Below are 16,155 nucleotides of genomic sequence, written 5' to 3' on the forward strand. Positions count from 1 at the left end.
TTTCCTAAACAAATTCCTAAAGCATGGTGGACAAATGAGTGCCTAAATAAATGGAGGATAAAAAAGGCAGCTAGGACAGAATTCATAAAAAAACCAACACCTACTACATATTTAAAAAAATTACAAGCAGAATCTAATCTAAAAAGGACTATAATAGATGCTAAATATAAATACTGGAATAATTTTGCAAATAATCTCTCCAGAGAAACGCATGAGGCAATTATACATAAAGTCATAAGCCACATATGTGGGAAAAAGACTTCTCCCAACCCACTCCTGTATGAGCTTATACATAATAATACCCATTATGACAATGATAATGAAAAGGCTAACCTATTTGCAACTCTTTTTGTTAATAAGCTAACATCAAATAATCGAAGCAAACTGTCCACAATTCCTATGAACCCTAGTTACCAACCACGCCCAGGATCTGAGTACATAACTAATCTATTTTCAATCCAGGAATTGAATAATGCAATACATAATATTAGGTCCCAAACTAGCAGAAGCTAAGACAATATGCACCCTACATGGATAAAGAATCTCACACCATCATACAAACAAGAACTGATAAATTGTTATAATCACGCTTGGGCATCTTCTAGCTTCCCCAATATATGGATATGTTCATCCCTCCTACCAATCCTAAAGAAAAATAAACCAAAAGATAACCCTGAGTCTTATAGGCCCATAATGATTACACCTGTGATGGGGAAAATAATGGAGAAAATGATTTATCACAGACTCCTCTGGTTTGTTGATAAAAATAACATGATCCCACACACTCAAACTGGATTCAGGAAATACCACTCCTCAACAGATGCTTTAATTTTGCTAACAAGTGAAATAAATGAACCTTTCTAAAAAAATAATATCCTAGTGGCAGCTTTCCTTGATTTTGAAGGAGCATATAGCAATGTGAACCACCAAATCCTGTTAAATATACTTGCAAACATTGGAGTACCTCCTAAGCTTGTATCCTTTATTAAATCCTTCATATAAGTGCGAAGTTTCATTGTTTGTGTTGGTTAAGCCTCTTCACCCCAAAAGACAATATCCAAAGGCCTAGCTCAGGGAGCAGTCCTCAGTTGCCTCCTATTTGCCCTATATCTCTGGGACATGAACCTACCCCACACGAATCTACAATATGCTGATGATCTGGTGCTATGGTCATCTGGCAACACCTTTCAGATAGCACAGTCAAATCTGCAAAAGTCACTTTTCCAGTTTGAAAAATTCTCTCAACATTCAGATTTACCCATTGCACCCACCAAGTCAAAAATAATCCAATTTCACCGGAAGCGAAACCATGTTAATGCAAAACTAACTCTAAATAAAACAACTATTCCAGAAGATAATAATATTAATTACCTAGGTCTCATGCTTGACCAAAAACTTAATTTCCACCTCCACATTTCAAACACAATAAAAAAATGTTATAGAAAAGCAATATACTAAAAAGACTTCTTTCCACACCCTGGGGTTGTAAGGAGAAAACCTTACTCCAGTTTTATAAATCACATATAAGACCCCATATTGACTATGGGCTCATTGTCTATGGTGCATGTGCAAAGACCCAGATGCAAAAAATCGAAACAACACAAAATGATATAATGCGTCTCATATTTGGTCTTGGGAAACCCACAAGCACCAAGTTTCTGCTTATGGAGAGTGGATTAACAACAATAAGGGAGAGACGTAGCTTTCTCTTGATAAAACATCTTACAAAAATTGAATCAAATAGCTCACACACATTACATAATTGGTTAAGAAATCTAGCCATGTATAGAGGTATTGCAGATGAGTATGCCAATATTCAAAAGAAGTTCCCTGTACCAGCAAAGTCTATTGCACCTACTTTCCCCCAATCCCCTCCATGGAATTGGTCATTTCCCATAATAAATACTGATTTTTCAAAATGGAATAAAGATTTAACCCCCATTGCTTTTGTCTAGAAAAAATTTGCAGAACTTAATACAATTACCTATAAAAATCACTTCCAAATATTTGTTGATGGGTCAAAAATGAATGAGAATGTTGCAAGCGGTGTTTTCCTTCCTCACCTGAAAATTGCAATGGGTGAGAGATTATTTAATAATTTATCTATATTGTCTGCTGAGTTAAATACTATAATCATGGCACTAGAACACCTTAAGCAAAACCAATCTTTCATTGAGAATTCGAATAATATTATCATCTAGTCCGACTCTTTATCAAGCCTTGAGTTACTTGCCTTAGCTCTTCAATATAAGTTGGACATTGACACTTATCATTGTCAAAGTATTATTGATAATCTTGCTTCAAGAGGCATAAAAACATACTTTCAGTACATTCCTAGTCACTCTGGCATAAGTGGTAATCATCAGGTTGATGAAATAGCAAAAAATGCTATAAATATTGACCATCCAAGTGGAAGACCAATCGCAATTAGAGATATTTACCGATGGAGGCTATCAGATATTAATTTTAATAAGATTAATCCTATCCTTTCCCCCTTTCCCAATAAGTATCTTTCTAAAACTTATCATAGAATTCGTTCTGGAACAAATGGACTAAATTTCCTTGCATTCTCATATAAGCTTTCTAATTCAAGTGGTTCAATTCCCCTGTCCCCTCTTTGCAGGCATTGTAATATGAACAATGAAACAATTGACCATTGCCTATTTGAATGTAATATGCTGACGTCTGCACAACATACCTTGCTTTCTAAACTGTTAAAATACTTTAAAGACCACAAAATCCCACTATCAGCCTAGAGCCTAGCCAACTATACCTGCACACAGAGCATAGAAATCGACATCTATCATCTTATATTTGAACTCCTAGAGTTGAAAGATCTGCTGAATGATATCTGTATATATATAATAAATATGAGGCAATCAAGCCAGTAGCTCTGTAACCCACAGAGTGAAGCAAAAGGAAAAGGGCTAAATAGTGTTACTGAAAAGCCCGCCTGCTGTTAAATTGAAGAAGAAGAACTCAGCAGCAACTCTATAAGAAAATTAAAAATAAATTTTCTTGTGAATTTTATCGCTTCCAATCAGCAGTTATACCAAACCAATCCTGCTCAACTCATCCTCAGGGCTATACTGTGGTGTTCTCCTCCCCATAGTATAGTGCAGAAGGTTTGATATCAGTCTATTTTCCCTTCTTGCTTTAGTTTTTTTTTCTGTTTAAAGCTTTTTCCAGTAGGCAATATTTAGAAGTCCTCCAAAAAAAAATGTCCCCCCCGATCCCAAATCAAATTGCAGTGAATGTGCCATAGTGAAAGATACCCATCTTGGCTGGTCATGCACACTTTCTCAGAGTTCAAATGATAGCTCCAATTCGGAGAATAGGACAATGATAAGTGTAGGGGCTAATGTAACCATAAATGATGATAATGGGTTTCAAGAAGTCCTCTCTAGAAGCTCTAAAAAAGGAAAAATATCTCCCCAATCAAAAGTATTTCCCCTCTCCCTGCCCAAGATCCTCCCTCCAAAAACTTAGGAATTTACCTTAAAATTACTCCTACTACCCCCTTCGAAATAAAAATGATAACTGCAATAAGAGTTCAAATTTTTAAATTGCTAAAATCAGTGTTTTCTCATAATATTAACCATAATGGGTCTCTGCTAATAGCTGTAGAAGATCAGAAGTAAGTGGATACAATACTTAGCCTAAAATTCCTTCTGAATGCACAAATTATTACATATAATTGGAACTCAAAACAATCACAAACAAAAAATAGTAGTTTATAATGTTCCCCCAGAGATATCCACTCAGGAGTTAAAAGAAGGGCTCTCAGATAGGGCTGGAAACACAATCCCAATAGAGGATGTTACCCAACTTGGCAAACCTAACTCTAATGGTCTAAAAACTAGTAGATCCTTCTTATTCACACTGAAGGAAAAAATTAATATCCCAGAAAAATTATTCCTATTTGGGCAAATCAAACCACACAAGGAATACAAACCTAAGCCTATCCAGTGTCAGAAGTGTCTCAAACTGGGACACACAACTAACAAATGCAATGAAATTCTCCGAGAGTGTAGTAATTGTAAATCTTTCCATCCTAAAGAGTTGACAACTTGCAACAACACTCAGCCTACATGCATCAATTGCAAAGGCCCACACAAATAAATCATTATGCCCTGCATACAAGAAAAGAGCTCTAACACTCCAAATATCAACAGAGAATGCCATCCCATACCCCTTTTCAGCAATGAAAGCAAATGCTGTCCAACAATACCAAATCAAGCCTGCAATGAAACCAACCAAGTCCCCCAAGTCAAATGCCCCCAATGCCCCAAGCACCCCATATAAAACACCCACTGCTAAGCCCCCTAGCGCACAACCCGAACAGAAGAAAAGGCCACGCCAACAAGCCTCCTAGACCCGTGAGATGAGGTCAGCCTGGCCCCCCTCCCAAGAAGAAACAAACCAGAAACACTACCAGGAATTAACCCCTTAACCGACAAACAGGATGCACAACCAAAAATGCAATCCCCAAATATATGCTTATTCATTTTAAACTGTAATGCAGTTCAGGCCATGAACATACATCAACTACAGAAAACAAAAATCATTGCAGAATTGGCAAAAATCTACATCCCTGATGATATGCTCATTCAAGCAAAAAAAAGATCTTGCTTTACTTTTAACAAAGCTGAACATTGATACACATTCATATGAAAAATAAATCAACAACCCAACATATATTAATACTCCACTTGAATGTAAGATCACTCACAGAAAATAATCTGAATGAAATATTATCTTTTATGAATAATAATCACATTAACATTGCTTGTCTCCAGAATACTCATTTAACCAAAAATCAACAAATTAAGTCTCTGGAATACACTATCCTCAGAAAGGATAGATCTTCAGAGAGAAAAGGAGGTGGGGTAGCTTTATTAGTGAAAAATAATATAAAATTTTGTAGCATCAATTTTTCAGATTTTGCAAATGATGTTGACGCAATTGGTATCAGTGTTTGGCTGAATAATTTAAAAACCTACATAATAAGCTTTTATAACCCTAATGGTCAAACTACAGATGCCAAGGATTTCTTTAATTATATAAATAATTCTAATATGTTAAAAAATATTATTATTTGTGGAGATTTCAATGCCCACAGCCTTTTGTGGGGGAATAAACCAGCAAATAAAGCTCGTAAATTCATTGAGCATATGACTTCAAATAATAATGAATTAGCTGTTGCTATCCCTCCAAACCTGAATACATATTTCAACCCCAAAAGTGGCAGATTCTCCACAATTGACCTACAAATTGTTTCATTAAATTTGTTGAATAAAACTTACATAAATAAAATTGATAGTCTATGTACTGACCACTTTGCTATAGTTTGTTCTCTAAGTGAACCTGCTGAAACTATATCTCATGCCTCCAAATATATCAACACAAAAGCAAATTGGTCTATGTTCCAAAATAAGCTAAATGATGAAATTACAAGTTTCACCCAAATTTCATGCATTTCTAAAACAACAGTTGACACACATGCTGAAGCCTTGACATCTTTACTAATAAATACAGCTAATCATGCTATCCCCAGGACAACACCTAAGAAAACATTCCCTAAACATATTCCTAAAGCATGGTGGACAAATGAGTGCCTAAATAAATGGAGAAAAAAAAAGGCAGCTAGGACAGAATTCATAAAAAAACCATCACCTACTACATATCTAAAAAAATTACAAGCGGAATCTAATCTCAAAAGGACTTTAATAGATGCTAAATATAAATACTGGATTAATTTTGCAAATAATCTCTCCAGAGAAACACATGAGCCAATCATACATAAAGTCATAAGCCACATCTGTGGGAAAAAGACTTCCCACAACCCACTCCTGTATGAGCTTATACATAATAATACCCATTATGACAATGATAATGAAAAAGCTAACCTATTTGCAACTCTTTTTGTTAATAAGCTAACATCAAATAATCAAAGAAAACTGTCCCCAATTCCTATGAACCCAAGTTACCAACCACGCCCAGGATCCGAGTACATAACTAATCCATTTTCAATCCAGGAATTGAATAATGCAATACATCATATTAGGACCAAAACTAGCGGCAGCTATGACAATATACACCCTACATGGATAAAGAATCTCACACCTTCATACAAACAAGAACTGCTAAATTGTTATAATCACGCTTGGGCATCTTCTATGTTCCCCAATATATGGAAATGTTCGTCCCTCCTACCAATCCTAAAGCAAAATAAACCCAAAGATAACCCTGAGTCTTATAGGCCCATAATGATTACTCCTGTGCTGGGGAAAATAATGGAGAAAATGATCTATCACAGACTCCTCTGGTTTGTTGGGAAAAATAATATGATCCCTCACACTCAAACTGGATTCAGGAAACACCACTCCTCAACAGATACTTTCATTCTGCTAACAAATACAATAAATGAATCTTTCTCAAAAAATAATGTCCTAGTTGCAGCTTTCCTAGATTTTAAAGGGGCATATGACAATGTGAACCACCAAATCCTTTTAAACAACTTAAACACCAAGTTTCTGCTTATGGAGAGTGGATTAACAACAATAAGGGAGAGACGTAGCTTTCTCTTGACAAAACATCTTAATTGGCTTTCTCTCAACTACATAATTGGTTAAGAAATCCAGCTATGTATAGAGGCATTGCAGATGAGTATGCCAATATTCAGAAGAAGTTCCCCATACCAGCAAAGTCTATTGCACCCACTTTCCCCGATCCCCCCCCCATGGAATTGGTAAGTCCCATAATAAATAATGACTTCTCAAAGTGGAATAAAGATTTAATCCCCATTGCTTTTGTCCAGAGAAAATTTGCAGAACTTAATACAATTACCTATAAAAATCACTTCCAAATATTTGTTGATGGGTCGAAAATGAATGAGAAGGTTGCAAGTGGTGTTCTCCTTCCTCACCTGAAAATTGCAATGGGCGAGAGATTATATAATAATGTATCTATAATGTCTGCTGAGTTAAATGCCATAATCATGGCATTAGAACACCTTAAGGAAAACCAACCTCTGATTGCAAACTCAAATAATATTATCATATATTCCGACTCTCTATCAAGCCTTGAGTTGCTGGCCTCAGCTCCTCAATATAAGTTGGACATTGACACTTATCATTGTCTCAGTATTATAGATAACCTTGCTTCAAGTGGCATAAAAACTTATTTTCAGTACATTCCTAGCCACTCTGGCATAAGTGGTAATCATCAGGTTGATGAAATAGCAAAAACTAATATAAATATTTACCAGCCAAGTGGTAGACTAATACCACTTAGAGATATCTACCGATAGAGGTTATCAGATATTAATTTTAATAAGATTAATCCTATCTTTTCCCCCTTTCCCAATAAGAATCTTTCAAAAATTTATCATAGAATTCGTTCTGGAACAAATGGACTAAATTTCCTTGCATTCTCATATAGGTCTTCTAATTCAAGTGGTTCAATTCCCCTGTCCCCTCTTTGCAGGCATTGTAATATGAATAATGAAACAATTGACCATTGCCTATTTGAATGTAATATGCTGACGTCTGCACAACATACCTTGCTTTGTAAACTGTTAAAATGCTTCAAACACCACAAAATCTCACTATCAGTCAATAGCCTAGCCAACTATACATGCACACAGAGCACAGAAATCGATATCTATCATCTTATATTTGAACTCCTTGAGTCAAAAGATCTACTGAAAGATATCTGACAATATCTAATAAATAAGAGACGACCAAGCCAGTAGCTCTGTAGCCCACAGAGTGAAGCAAAAAGAAAAGGGCTATATAGTATTAACTGAATAGCCCGCCTGCTGTGAATTAGAAGAAGAAGAATTAAATAAATTTTCTTGTGAATTATTATCGCTTCTTTTCAGCTCCATTACCTTCTTCACTGATTTGGGATCGTTCAAAACGATATCTAGGGATCCTGATTTGTTTATATTCATACCAAAGTTGCAACAAATGGTCTTGAAGAAGAAAATTTACAACTTAGGTAGATCACGGTTGTTAACTATGCAATTATCAGATTCGGGAAATAGTTAAATAATTACCGTGGAATCGGCTGGATTTCTTGAAGAGTTGTTCGTGGTATCGGTTTGATGTATTATAGCTGAATCTGGTGGACTTTTTGTTCGCTGTCTTTTACGCTTAGCCGAGTTTACTATCTTAAAGCCTTCTTCATCTTTTTCAGTATCAGTTGTTGAGGGTGATGGACATTGGGTGGTATCCATATTTAAGGTATGAATACTCTTCAGAGAGGTCGCTGGTACAGACGCAGTTGTAGGGGGGGGGGGGGGTCTAGCAAGGGCTTTTGAAGATGGTTGAAATGGTGACTTACTCATATCCCTATCAGGAGGTTGTTTAGGAGGCTCCTTTTTTTCAAACATTTGAGCTATTCAAACTCACAAATTCGAACACTTATTTGAATTTGGTTCTCAATAAATTCAAAATAATCAACAGTAACGAGAAAAGTACCAGTAATCTGGTTTAGTGTTTACTCTTCAGTTGCAAAGAAATTTAATTGTTCACTATTTTAACAAAGTTGAATAGGTTAGTGGGTCACCTTAAGTCAAAGTATCCACAAGTCTTATCAAAAACATGAATTATTCACGTTTTGTTCACAGGTTAGGTTGCGAAATTGCTGGTATCCAGATTATATATAATTCACAAGAGAAGTGTCTCCTCCGAACTCACAATCAAGACAGTTTCAAACTATTATAATTTGAAAATATGATATAAAAATAATTGTTTAGAGATAGAGCCGTGATCTGCCACCTAGTTTTATTTCTGGAAGAGTTGGAATTTTGCCCATCTCAGAAAAATTTGCAAGAAATTCAAGAAATGTCAGATTTTATTGATTGATAAATATGTTGTTTAATTTCAGGTTGAAACCAATAAAGGTCCAAACAGCGATACAAGAGAAGGCTCTATTTCACCTGAATTTGTGTTTCGTCCTGTGCAGCGAACTTATTTTAGAAGATCCAGATCAAAAAGTGTTGGAAGGAGTGATTCAGAGGGTGGTAAAAGTGAATCTGAGGCCAGATCTGACGTCGAAGATGATAGGAAGTCATCTCAAAGTCCTGGTCCTTTTACAAATGATGGCGTTTTTCATGGCTTTGCTACAGCCGAGGGGACAGAGAAGGACTCTATTAATAATAAACCTGGCCCCACAGTATCCTCTTTGAAGGAATCTTTCAGCCAAGACGCCAAAGCTGTTGATTCTGAAATTCAAAAAGTCAAACATTCTGCTTTTATTGTCAAGGAACTAAGTCCCGTGAAGCCTTCTGTTCTTTCCGCTCAGGAACGAAGTCCTGTAAAACCTATCTATTCCCCTCAGGAGCAGATGCCTACCAAACCTTCTGCCTTTATTGTTAAGGAGCAAAGTCCTACCAAACCTTCATTGTTCATCAATAATGAGCGAAGTCCTGTCAAACCTTCCTCATCTATTATTCACGAACAGACTTCTGTCAATTGCGAAGCTTTAGAAACCAAAAATGAATACAAAGTCGAAGATATCAATCCTGTTCAAACTGAAAATGTCGAGAATTTATCTAAAGAGCCAAAGAGTCAAGAAGAAATATTAGTTGAAAACAATGATCAGAAGATAGAAACTGGTGCTGACCTTGTGGAAGTTGCAAAGTTCTCAGCTGACCAGACAAATAAAGTTACTGATCATACTTCTGATATGGCAAAGAATCCAACTGTGGAGGCTATGGATACTTCTGAGCAGTTGCAAGAATTCTCCTCCAATTCAGAAAATGGAAATGGGGACTATGAATCTGCGACGCCTGCTGCTGAAACTGAATCTGATGCAAAAGTCGATTCTTCAGAAGTAAAAGTGAAAAAAAGAGGGAGAAAGAAAAAGTCTTTGTCTGTCCTTGAAAAGGGAGAAACACCACTAGTTCCGCTAAGACGAACTTCCCGCATCATCAGAAAAACAAGGAAGGCTCTAGCTGAACATGACAGCCTTACCGGCAAAAAAGCATCAAATAGTTCACCAAAAATGAACAAACGGCGATCGAAAAGTGATACTGACCTGTTAGGAATGGCAGCTGAGGATAATGATTCAGTGCCTTTAGCTCGTAGTATTTACAGGACAGGCAGTAAATATCAAACTACTGTTAGTAGTGATGAAATGGAGAGTGCAAGTAAAAATAATTTTGACCTTGAAAAGCAAGTAACTACTGGCATGGACAGTTTAACCATGGAGGAATCTCAGGAAATGGAGGTGGAAGTCTTTGAGGAAACGACCAAGCCAGGACTGTCGAGATCTGCGCCAACAACTCCACTACCAAGACGAGTGAAATCTAGAAGTAGAAGATCAAGTGAACAAGAACAAAAACATACTTCTGATTCTGATACAACTCCTTTAGAATCTCCTAAAGCTGTTTTTGAGAGAGTGCCATTAACAGAGGAAGAGAAAAATGAGTTGGATAAAAGACTTAGGGAGTTTGAACAAATTGAAGGCAATGTCTTTCTGACCAGAAAAAGTACTAGTAAAGAAAGGATGCATTGCGATTGTACACTTACTAAAGAAGAAATAGCATTTGGCGAAAAAGGATGTCTTGAAGATTGTCTGAATAGATTACTTATGATAGAATGGTATGTAATTTAAATTTGTTTTGGAGGGGGGGGGGGCAATATTTTTACTTAATTTACTGCTAATAACCTTAATGTCTTGTATCAATCACAGTGTCAACGGGACTAATTTATTTCTTTGTCTGTTCCATGGAAACAGCTGTAGGTCCATGGTCTCAATTTGGAAGCTTTTCTTTCAGTTTTTTTTTCGGTTTAAATTTCCATGTATTTCTTACAGTTACGTCTAATGCTATAATATAGCATCTTAACTAGACGAACAGCAAAATCATAAATTTGCTTCATTTATTCATAACCTAAAAGTTTTCACTTATAGTTAGAAATATATTGTTTAAACAAATGAATTAGCTGTTCAATAGTGGATTTAGCTGGTTTTTTTTTTTATATTTTAGCTTTAAACTACTTGTTTGAACTGAACTTTTTACATTTGTAACAATAATATTAGTAACAATAAAGTCACAATAACAAAGTAACAATAAAATAAATAAGAAAGAGTTCTGTGGATGGGAGGGGCATGAAAGTTGTTTAACCCACAACCACTATTGGTGTAATTTTGAAAATGCGGCGGAAATTGAAATTTTACCAATTATTTTTATAATGATACCAAAGTTTTTATTCGTATTTTTTTTTTAATGGAAAAAAACGTTACCACATTTCTTGAAATATTTATTTGAAACTGTTTGTGTAGACTTTGATTAAAAATGAAACAGTGTTGTGTATTGCAGCTCCAGTCGTGCGGCATAAAACGGGAACAGATGAATTCTTAAAGTGACTAGTTCTACAAAGTACTGGCACTTATCTGTTTTTCTTCCTGTTGTTAACTACTGATTTGGTTTCAGGGATAGAAGGTGTCGGCACTCGAGACTAGCAAAGAAAAATGGCCCAAAACGCGTTACAATATTACGCCTTCTAATGGCCTTTTTAGGAGTCTAATTTGCCATAGTGAGAAATGTAGATAGCGCCACTACCCGTCAAAAGGAATTAAGTTCGTAAAATGACGATTTTTCGGCTCTAACTGGCATAAATACTGCTCTAAACCGAGTCCAAAGATTAATTTGATGTAACAAATGCAAAATTTTGTGTTTTTCAACATAGGAATTTGAAACACTCACAATAGGGCTCTTGGACATGCTGAATATGATATTGTAATGGCTGCTCCCTTTTTTTAAGTTCTGCAAATTTTCTGAAGTTCTTAATTTTTATTCATAATGTTTAATTAAATTAATTTATATATTCGGAACCACTGTAAAAACGTGCTTTAATCTGTTATCATAAAAAATTATTTTTTAGAGTTTCTGCTACTATAGACAAATGTCATTCTTTACTTACACCTTCTATAATTTTGTCTGTTACACCTTAGCGTTTGAACTTAAGGTTTTTCAATCAAGTGTAGGCCACGGTGTGCCCTGTGGGTGCTCAACTGGGAACACTTGGGTAATTGTTCAGTTTTATTCCTCTTATTCTGCAATGTTGCTTGCGTAGGTTGTATCAAACTGTCAGGGCTACTTGGTGGATACAAACAATACAAATAATAGATTTTGACCTGATTTATTCTCTGTCATGTGTAGACTACAAATACAAGCAAGGTAAAAAGTGTAACTGCTTTAGTTATGTTGGAATTTGAGGGCATAATAACTTTTGTTGTTTCGTTGACACATCTTATGTATCAATCTCTACGGGAAGGGGCATATGACAAAAATAGGACAGTTTTACGTATTCTGCTTATTGAAGTCAGTAAGAACAACGCTTTTTTTTGTTTTAAAAACACATCCAAGACACTACAAGACAGCCTGTAGAACAATGTTAACTGATATTTGCTTTGAGTCGAGGTTCGTATCCGACCCAGATGTTTGGAAGGGGGAAGAGTCCCCTCATTACGACTACAACATTCACTCGAGCGGGTTGTCATGTATAATTTGAACTAAATGTAAAGAAAGAGCTAGTGTCCTATTTGTGCAATTTTGGGGCTCTAGCCTGTCCTACCTCTTTAAAAAAATTGAGGAGGGGCTGTCAAATCCTGCTGTTAGAACATCTCCCTCAATTGGTAGTCAAACTTCAACCAAACGTAGTGGAAAGTGATTTACTTTCCAGTTTGTGTCTTTTTTTAGGCCTGGACTTTTTTACTGGGACTTTTTTTAGGCCTGGACTTTTTTAAAGTCCATTATTTTAAGTCCATAAGTCCAATAAAAAGCGGGACTTTTTTAGGGGGAGGGTTCCATAAATTATTCTTGTAATAACGGATCTACCAGACGACATTTTATTCTTGTTGACGAAACTTGCTAAGAGGTACTTACTTGCTGCGGGACCAAGACGCGGACGCCTTACCTGGCATCTATCACTCCGTATGGTTTTGATTTTCGGAAGCTCGAAAGCAAACCGACGTCTCAGGGGAACAAGGGAAATAATGGATGCGTAAATTCTAGCAGTCAGAGAATTTACCAAAAGGGGTAATTAGACCTCAGTCATACTTGAGCAGAAGAAATAGTTAGTGACCTAATTATGCCTTTCCAGCCTTTGGGATCTATTCAACCTCTATAGGGGAGAAGAAAAGGAGACTAATTTTTCTGATGAGTGCGTCTACCAGAAGGGAACGTTATATCTTAACCAAAATAAGTGGGAAGTAAATGCCGGAATCGTGTTTGTCTCTTTTTTGGGGTCTTTGTTCAGTACGACCCAAGGCCGTATCCAGGGGGGGGGGTTACCCGGTCTGAATCCCCCCCCCCGAAATTTTTGACCGAGTCGAAAATAAGTAGAAAATTAGTAAAACCTAGGTAAAAATCAGTAAAATTAGTCGAAAACTGAGTCAAAAATGAGTAAACCCCCCCCCCCCGAAAAAAAAAATCCTGGATCCGCTCTTGGTACGACCTCTTTGATTGTATTAGACACAAATTTCCCCCGCGGACAATCCCCCCCTCTAGAAACCTCCCATTTCCTGCTGAAGACTCCGCCTCAGATAATTCCCCCGTGAAATCCCTCCAAAAAATCTCCCCCCTCCGCAGAAAATTCCCCCCTAAGAATTGCCACCCTCTTGGAAAATTCACAATCATAATTTTTCCCTGGAAAGTTTTCATAAGTGTTATTTTACACGTGTAAAATAACACTTATGTTTTTAAATCTAAAATGTTTATTAACTTACCCGTCAGGCTTTGTTAGATGATTATTATCCAGAAAATGTAAATAATATGACATTTGTCCGGAAGGAACTGTCAAGTATTTGTGTTCAAGGGTCTCTAATTCCAATCAGTGCTAAAATTATTAAGAGGGTCTTGGGGGGGGGGAGGGGAATTTATGCCTAAAACTTTCGCAAGAGTGTACTCAACAACTTTTTGAAGTTTCTTGACGATTGGATGAACAGTGTAGTAGGGTAATATTAAATGCATACAGGATAGGCAGACAATATTCAATTTTATGTAGCCTAGATGGAAGAAGAATATAAAACAGTTTGTTAATTTGTTAAGTAGAGTTTTTATGAGTATATTTTTGAATTTTACCGTCTTCCTAGCTGCTGAGTACTTCTCATGGCCCACTATTTATCACCTAGCAGGGGGTGGTCCAAATTGAGCCAGCCTATGGTCCATACTAGGCCTCTAAAAGACGCATACAAGTTTTAATTAGTTTACTCTCTTATAAAGCTGCAGAAACTAAAGTACAAAGCTAAATATAAAAACTGAGACCTTTTATGGTATTACCAATCTTCAAAAGCGAGGAAAGAGGATGGCTTTGATACTGTCCCTCTTGCAGGGACTTGGTTTGAGATCTTCTTCAGAATATACTTGCAGTGATAGATTATGGAATCTTCCTTTTCAGGCCACTTCCATTTACATATTCCTGTAATGTCTAATACGCTTATTTTAGCTGAGTCATGGCTCTTTGCTTGAACAATACTAGGGCAATAATTCCCTTCATAGACCACTTTTACATTATGTCCATCTGCAATAGTATCAAATACGTTGTCGTCTGCAGGCTCCTCATTTTCTTCCTGTCCTGGGTGAAGAAATCAGTCATCACTATCATTCATTGATAAACTTTGATCGCTCTCATATTGCAATATTTTTTCACCACTACTTGCTCGACTGCTTTTTAACCTGTAACTGCTTCTTTTCCCCATTTTTGCTTTCTCCTCAGCTTCAATTTGTTTTTTAACTGAAGTATCAGTGAATACTTTTGTTGATCCACACTTCCTTCCCCTAGTAGATTGTTTTCTAGGAACAACTTTTGCAAAAGTTGTGACTAGCTCTGGAGTGATAATGGAAGAGTAAGGTTGTTCACTGCCAGTGAAGCCTGTAATACCTACTTTTGGGCATGCATACTTGGGCAGCCCTTGAGGTTGGTCTTTGTCATTTTCATTAGCCATATGATCAGACGACATGCTTGGTCTGTCACTTACCTTAAAGGAAAGAAAATACTACTCGGTAAAGATGTCAGGGTTGAAATGCCAAATATCAGATTTGGCAAATCCACTCTGTGTATTGGAAGGAGTGAATGCACGTGGGAAGGATATACCAACCAATCCTGCTATATTGCAGATCGCAACCGTTTTTTCTCGGACTGTTTAGCATCCAATTATCCATTACTCTGTTGTAGTGAGCTTTGAATGGGGAAAAAACACTGACATATAGTGGGTTTAGCCTATGGCTACTATGAGGAGTAATGGTAAGTAGGACAGTGCCATTTTCCTTTGCTCTGTTCGAAGTGTTTATCGAGATGCGTGATTCGTGACTATCGAGGATCAATAGCTTTTTTCGCTCATGCGAGGCACACGAATACTTCACTAAACGGTGCAAGTACTCACAGAACAGCTCTTGTGATATTCACCCAGACGGATTTGCTCCAGAAGCTGACCCATTATGACTTCCATTTAGCATATGGGGGTGGAATTTATTTCTTGGAAAGACAAAATAAGGCGGTAAGAAATTTCCACTCGCAGCAGATGTTCCAATCATTGTAACTAGAGGGCTTCGTTCGGCTGAAGGAACTTAGCTGACTATTTTCTTACCTATATCATAGGTCATCAGGATGTCTAGGTCATCAAATTATCATGCCTAGCAAATTTTGAGAAAGGCTGATAATAGGGACTGGGACTGGTTTAAAAGTCTAAGTTGTTTATAGACGTCGGTATTTTTTGTAGGCGTACTTTTGTTTGTTTTTTTCTTCTTTTATTAATCTTTTTCCGAGCATTTTGTCATGTACAGAAGGTAAAAATAATTTTTTAGAGGGTAAATAATGCTATGGTTGATAGTAAGTCAGTGACTCACTGTGTACCACCTTATACTGGGGCAGTATGCACCACCTACCCTTTAGCCACCAAAACTAAAATCTGACGAAACTGGTGCATTATCAAAAGAAACGATGGCGCTACTTACAATTTCTTACCATCAAGGATTCTAACAAGCCAATAAAAATTTCTAGGATCAATCAAAACAGAGATAAATGAAAAAGTATGGGCACAAAATATTTTTTTATGGCGTAGCAAAAACTTTAAAGATAGCTATAAAAAAAACAAGGTTGTAAATTATCGCCAAACTGGATAACGAAGTCAACCATGTTG

The 16,155-nt window shown here is 36.6% G+C and overlaps 1 protein-coding gene across 1 annotated transcript in view; it reads left to right on the forward strand.

The window, feature by feature from the left end:
• LOC148946370 (uncharacterized) overlaps window positions 1-16,155 on the forward strand; it is a 127,051-nt gene that overhangs the window by 13,079 nt on the left and 97,817 nt on the right. Inside the window, exon 2 of the mRNA XM_089098414.1 lies at window positions 8,896-10,613. Coding sequence (XP_088954540.1) covers window positions 8,896-10,613 — 1,718 coding nt within the window. The remainder of the gene's footprint in view (window positions 1-8,895; window positions 10,614-16,155) is intronic.

This window comes from Artemia sp. Qi Xiang Cuo, chromosome 12, assembly GCF_049724085.1.
Source record: "Artemia sp. Qi Xiang Cuo chromosome 12, ASM4972408v1, whole genome shotgun sequence".
Taxonomy (NCBI): Eukaryota; Metazoa; Arthropoda; class Branchiopoda; order Anostraca; family Artemiidae; genus Artemia; species Artemia sp. Qi Xiang Cuo.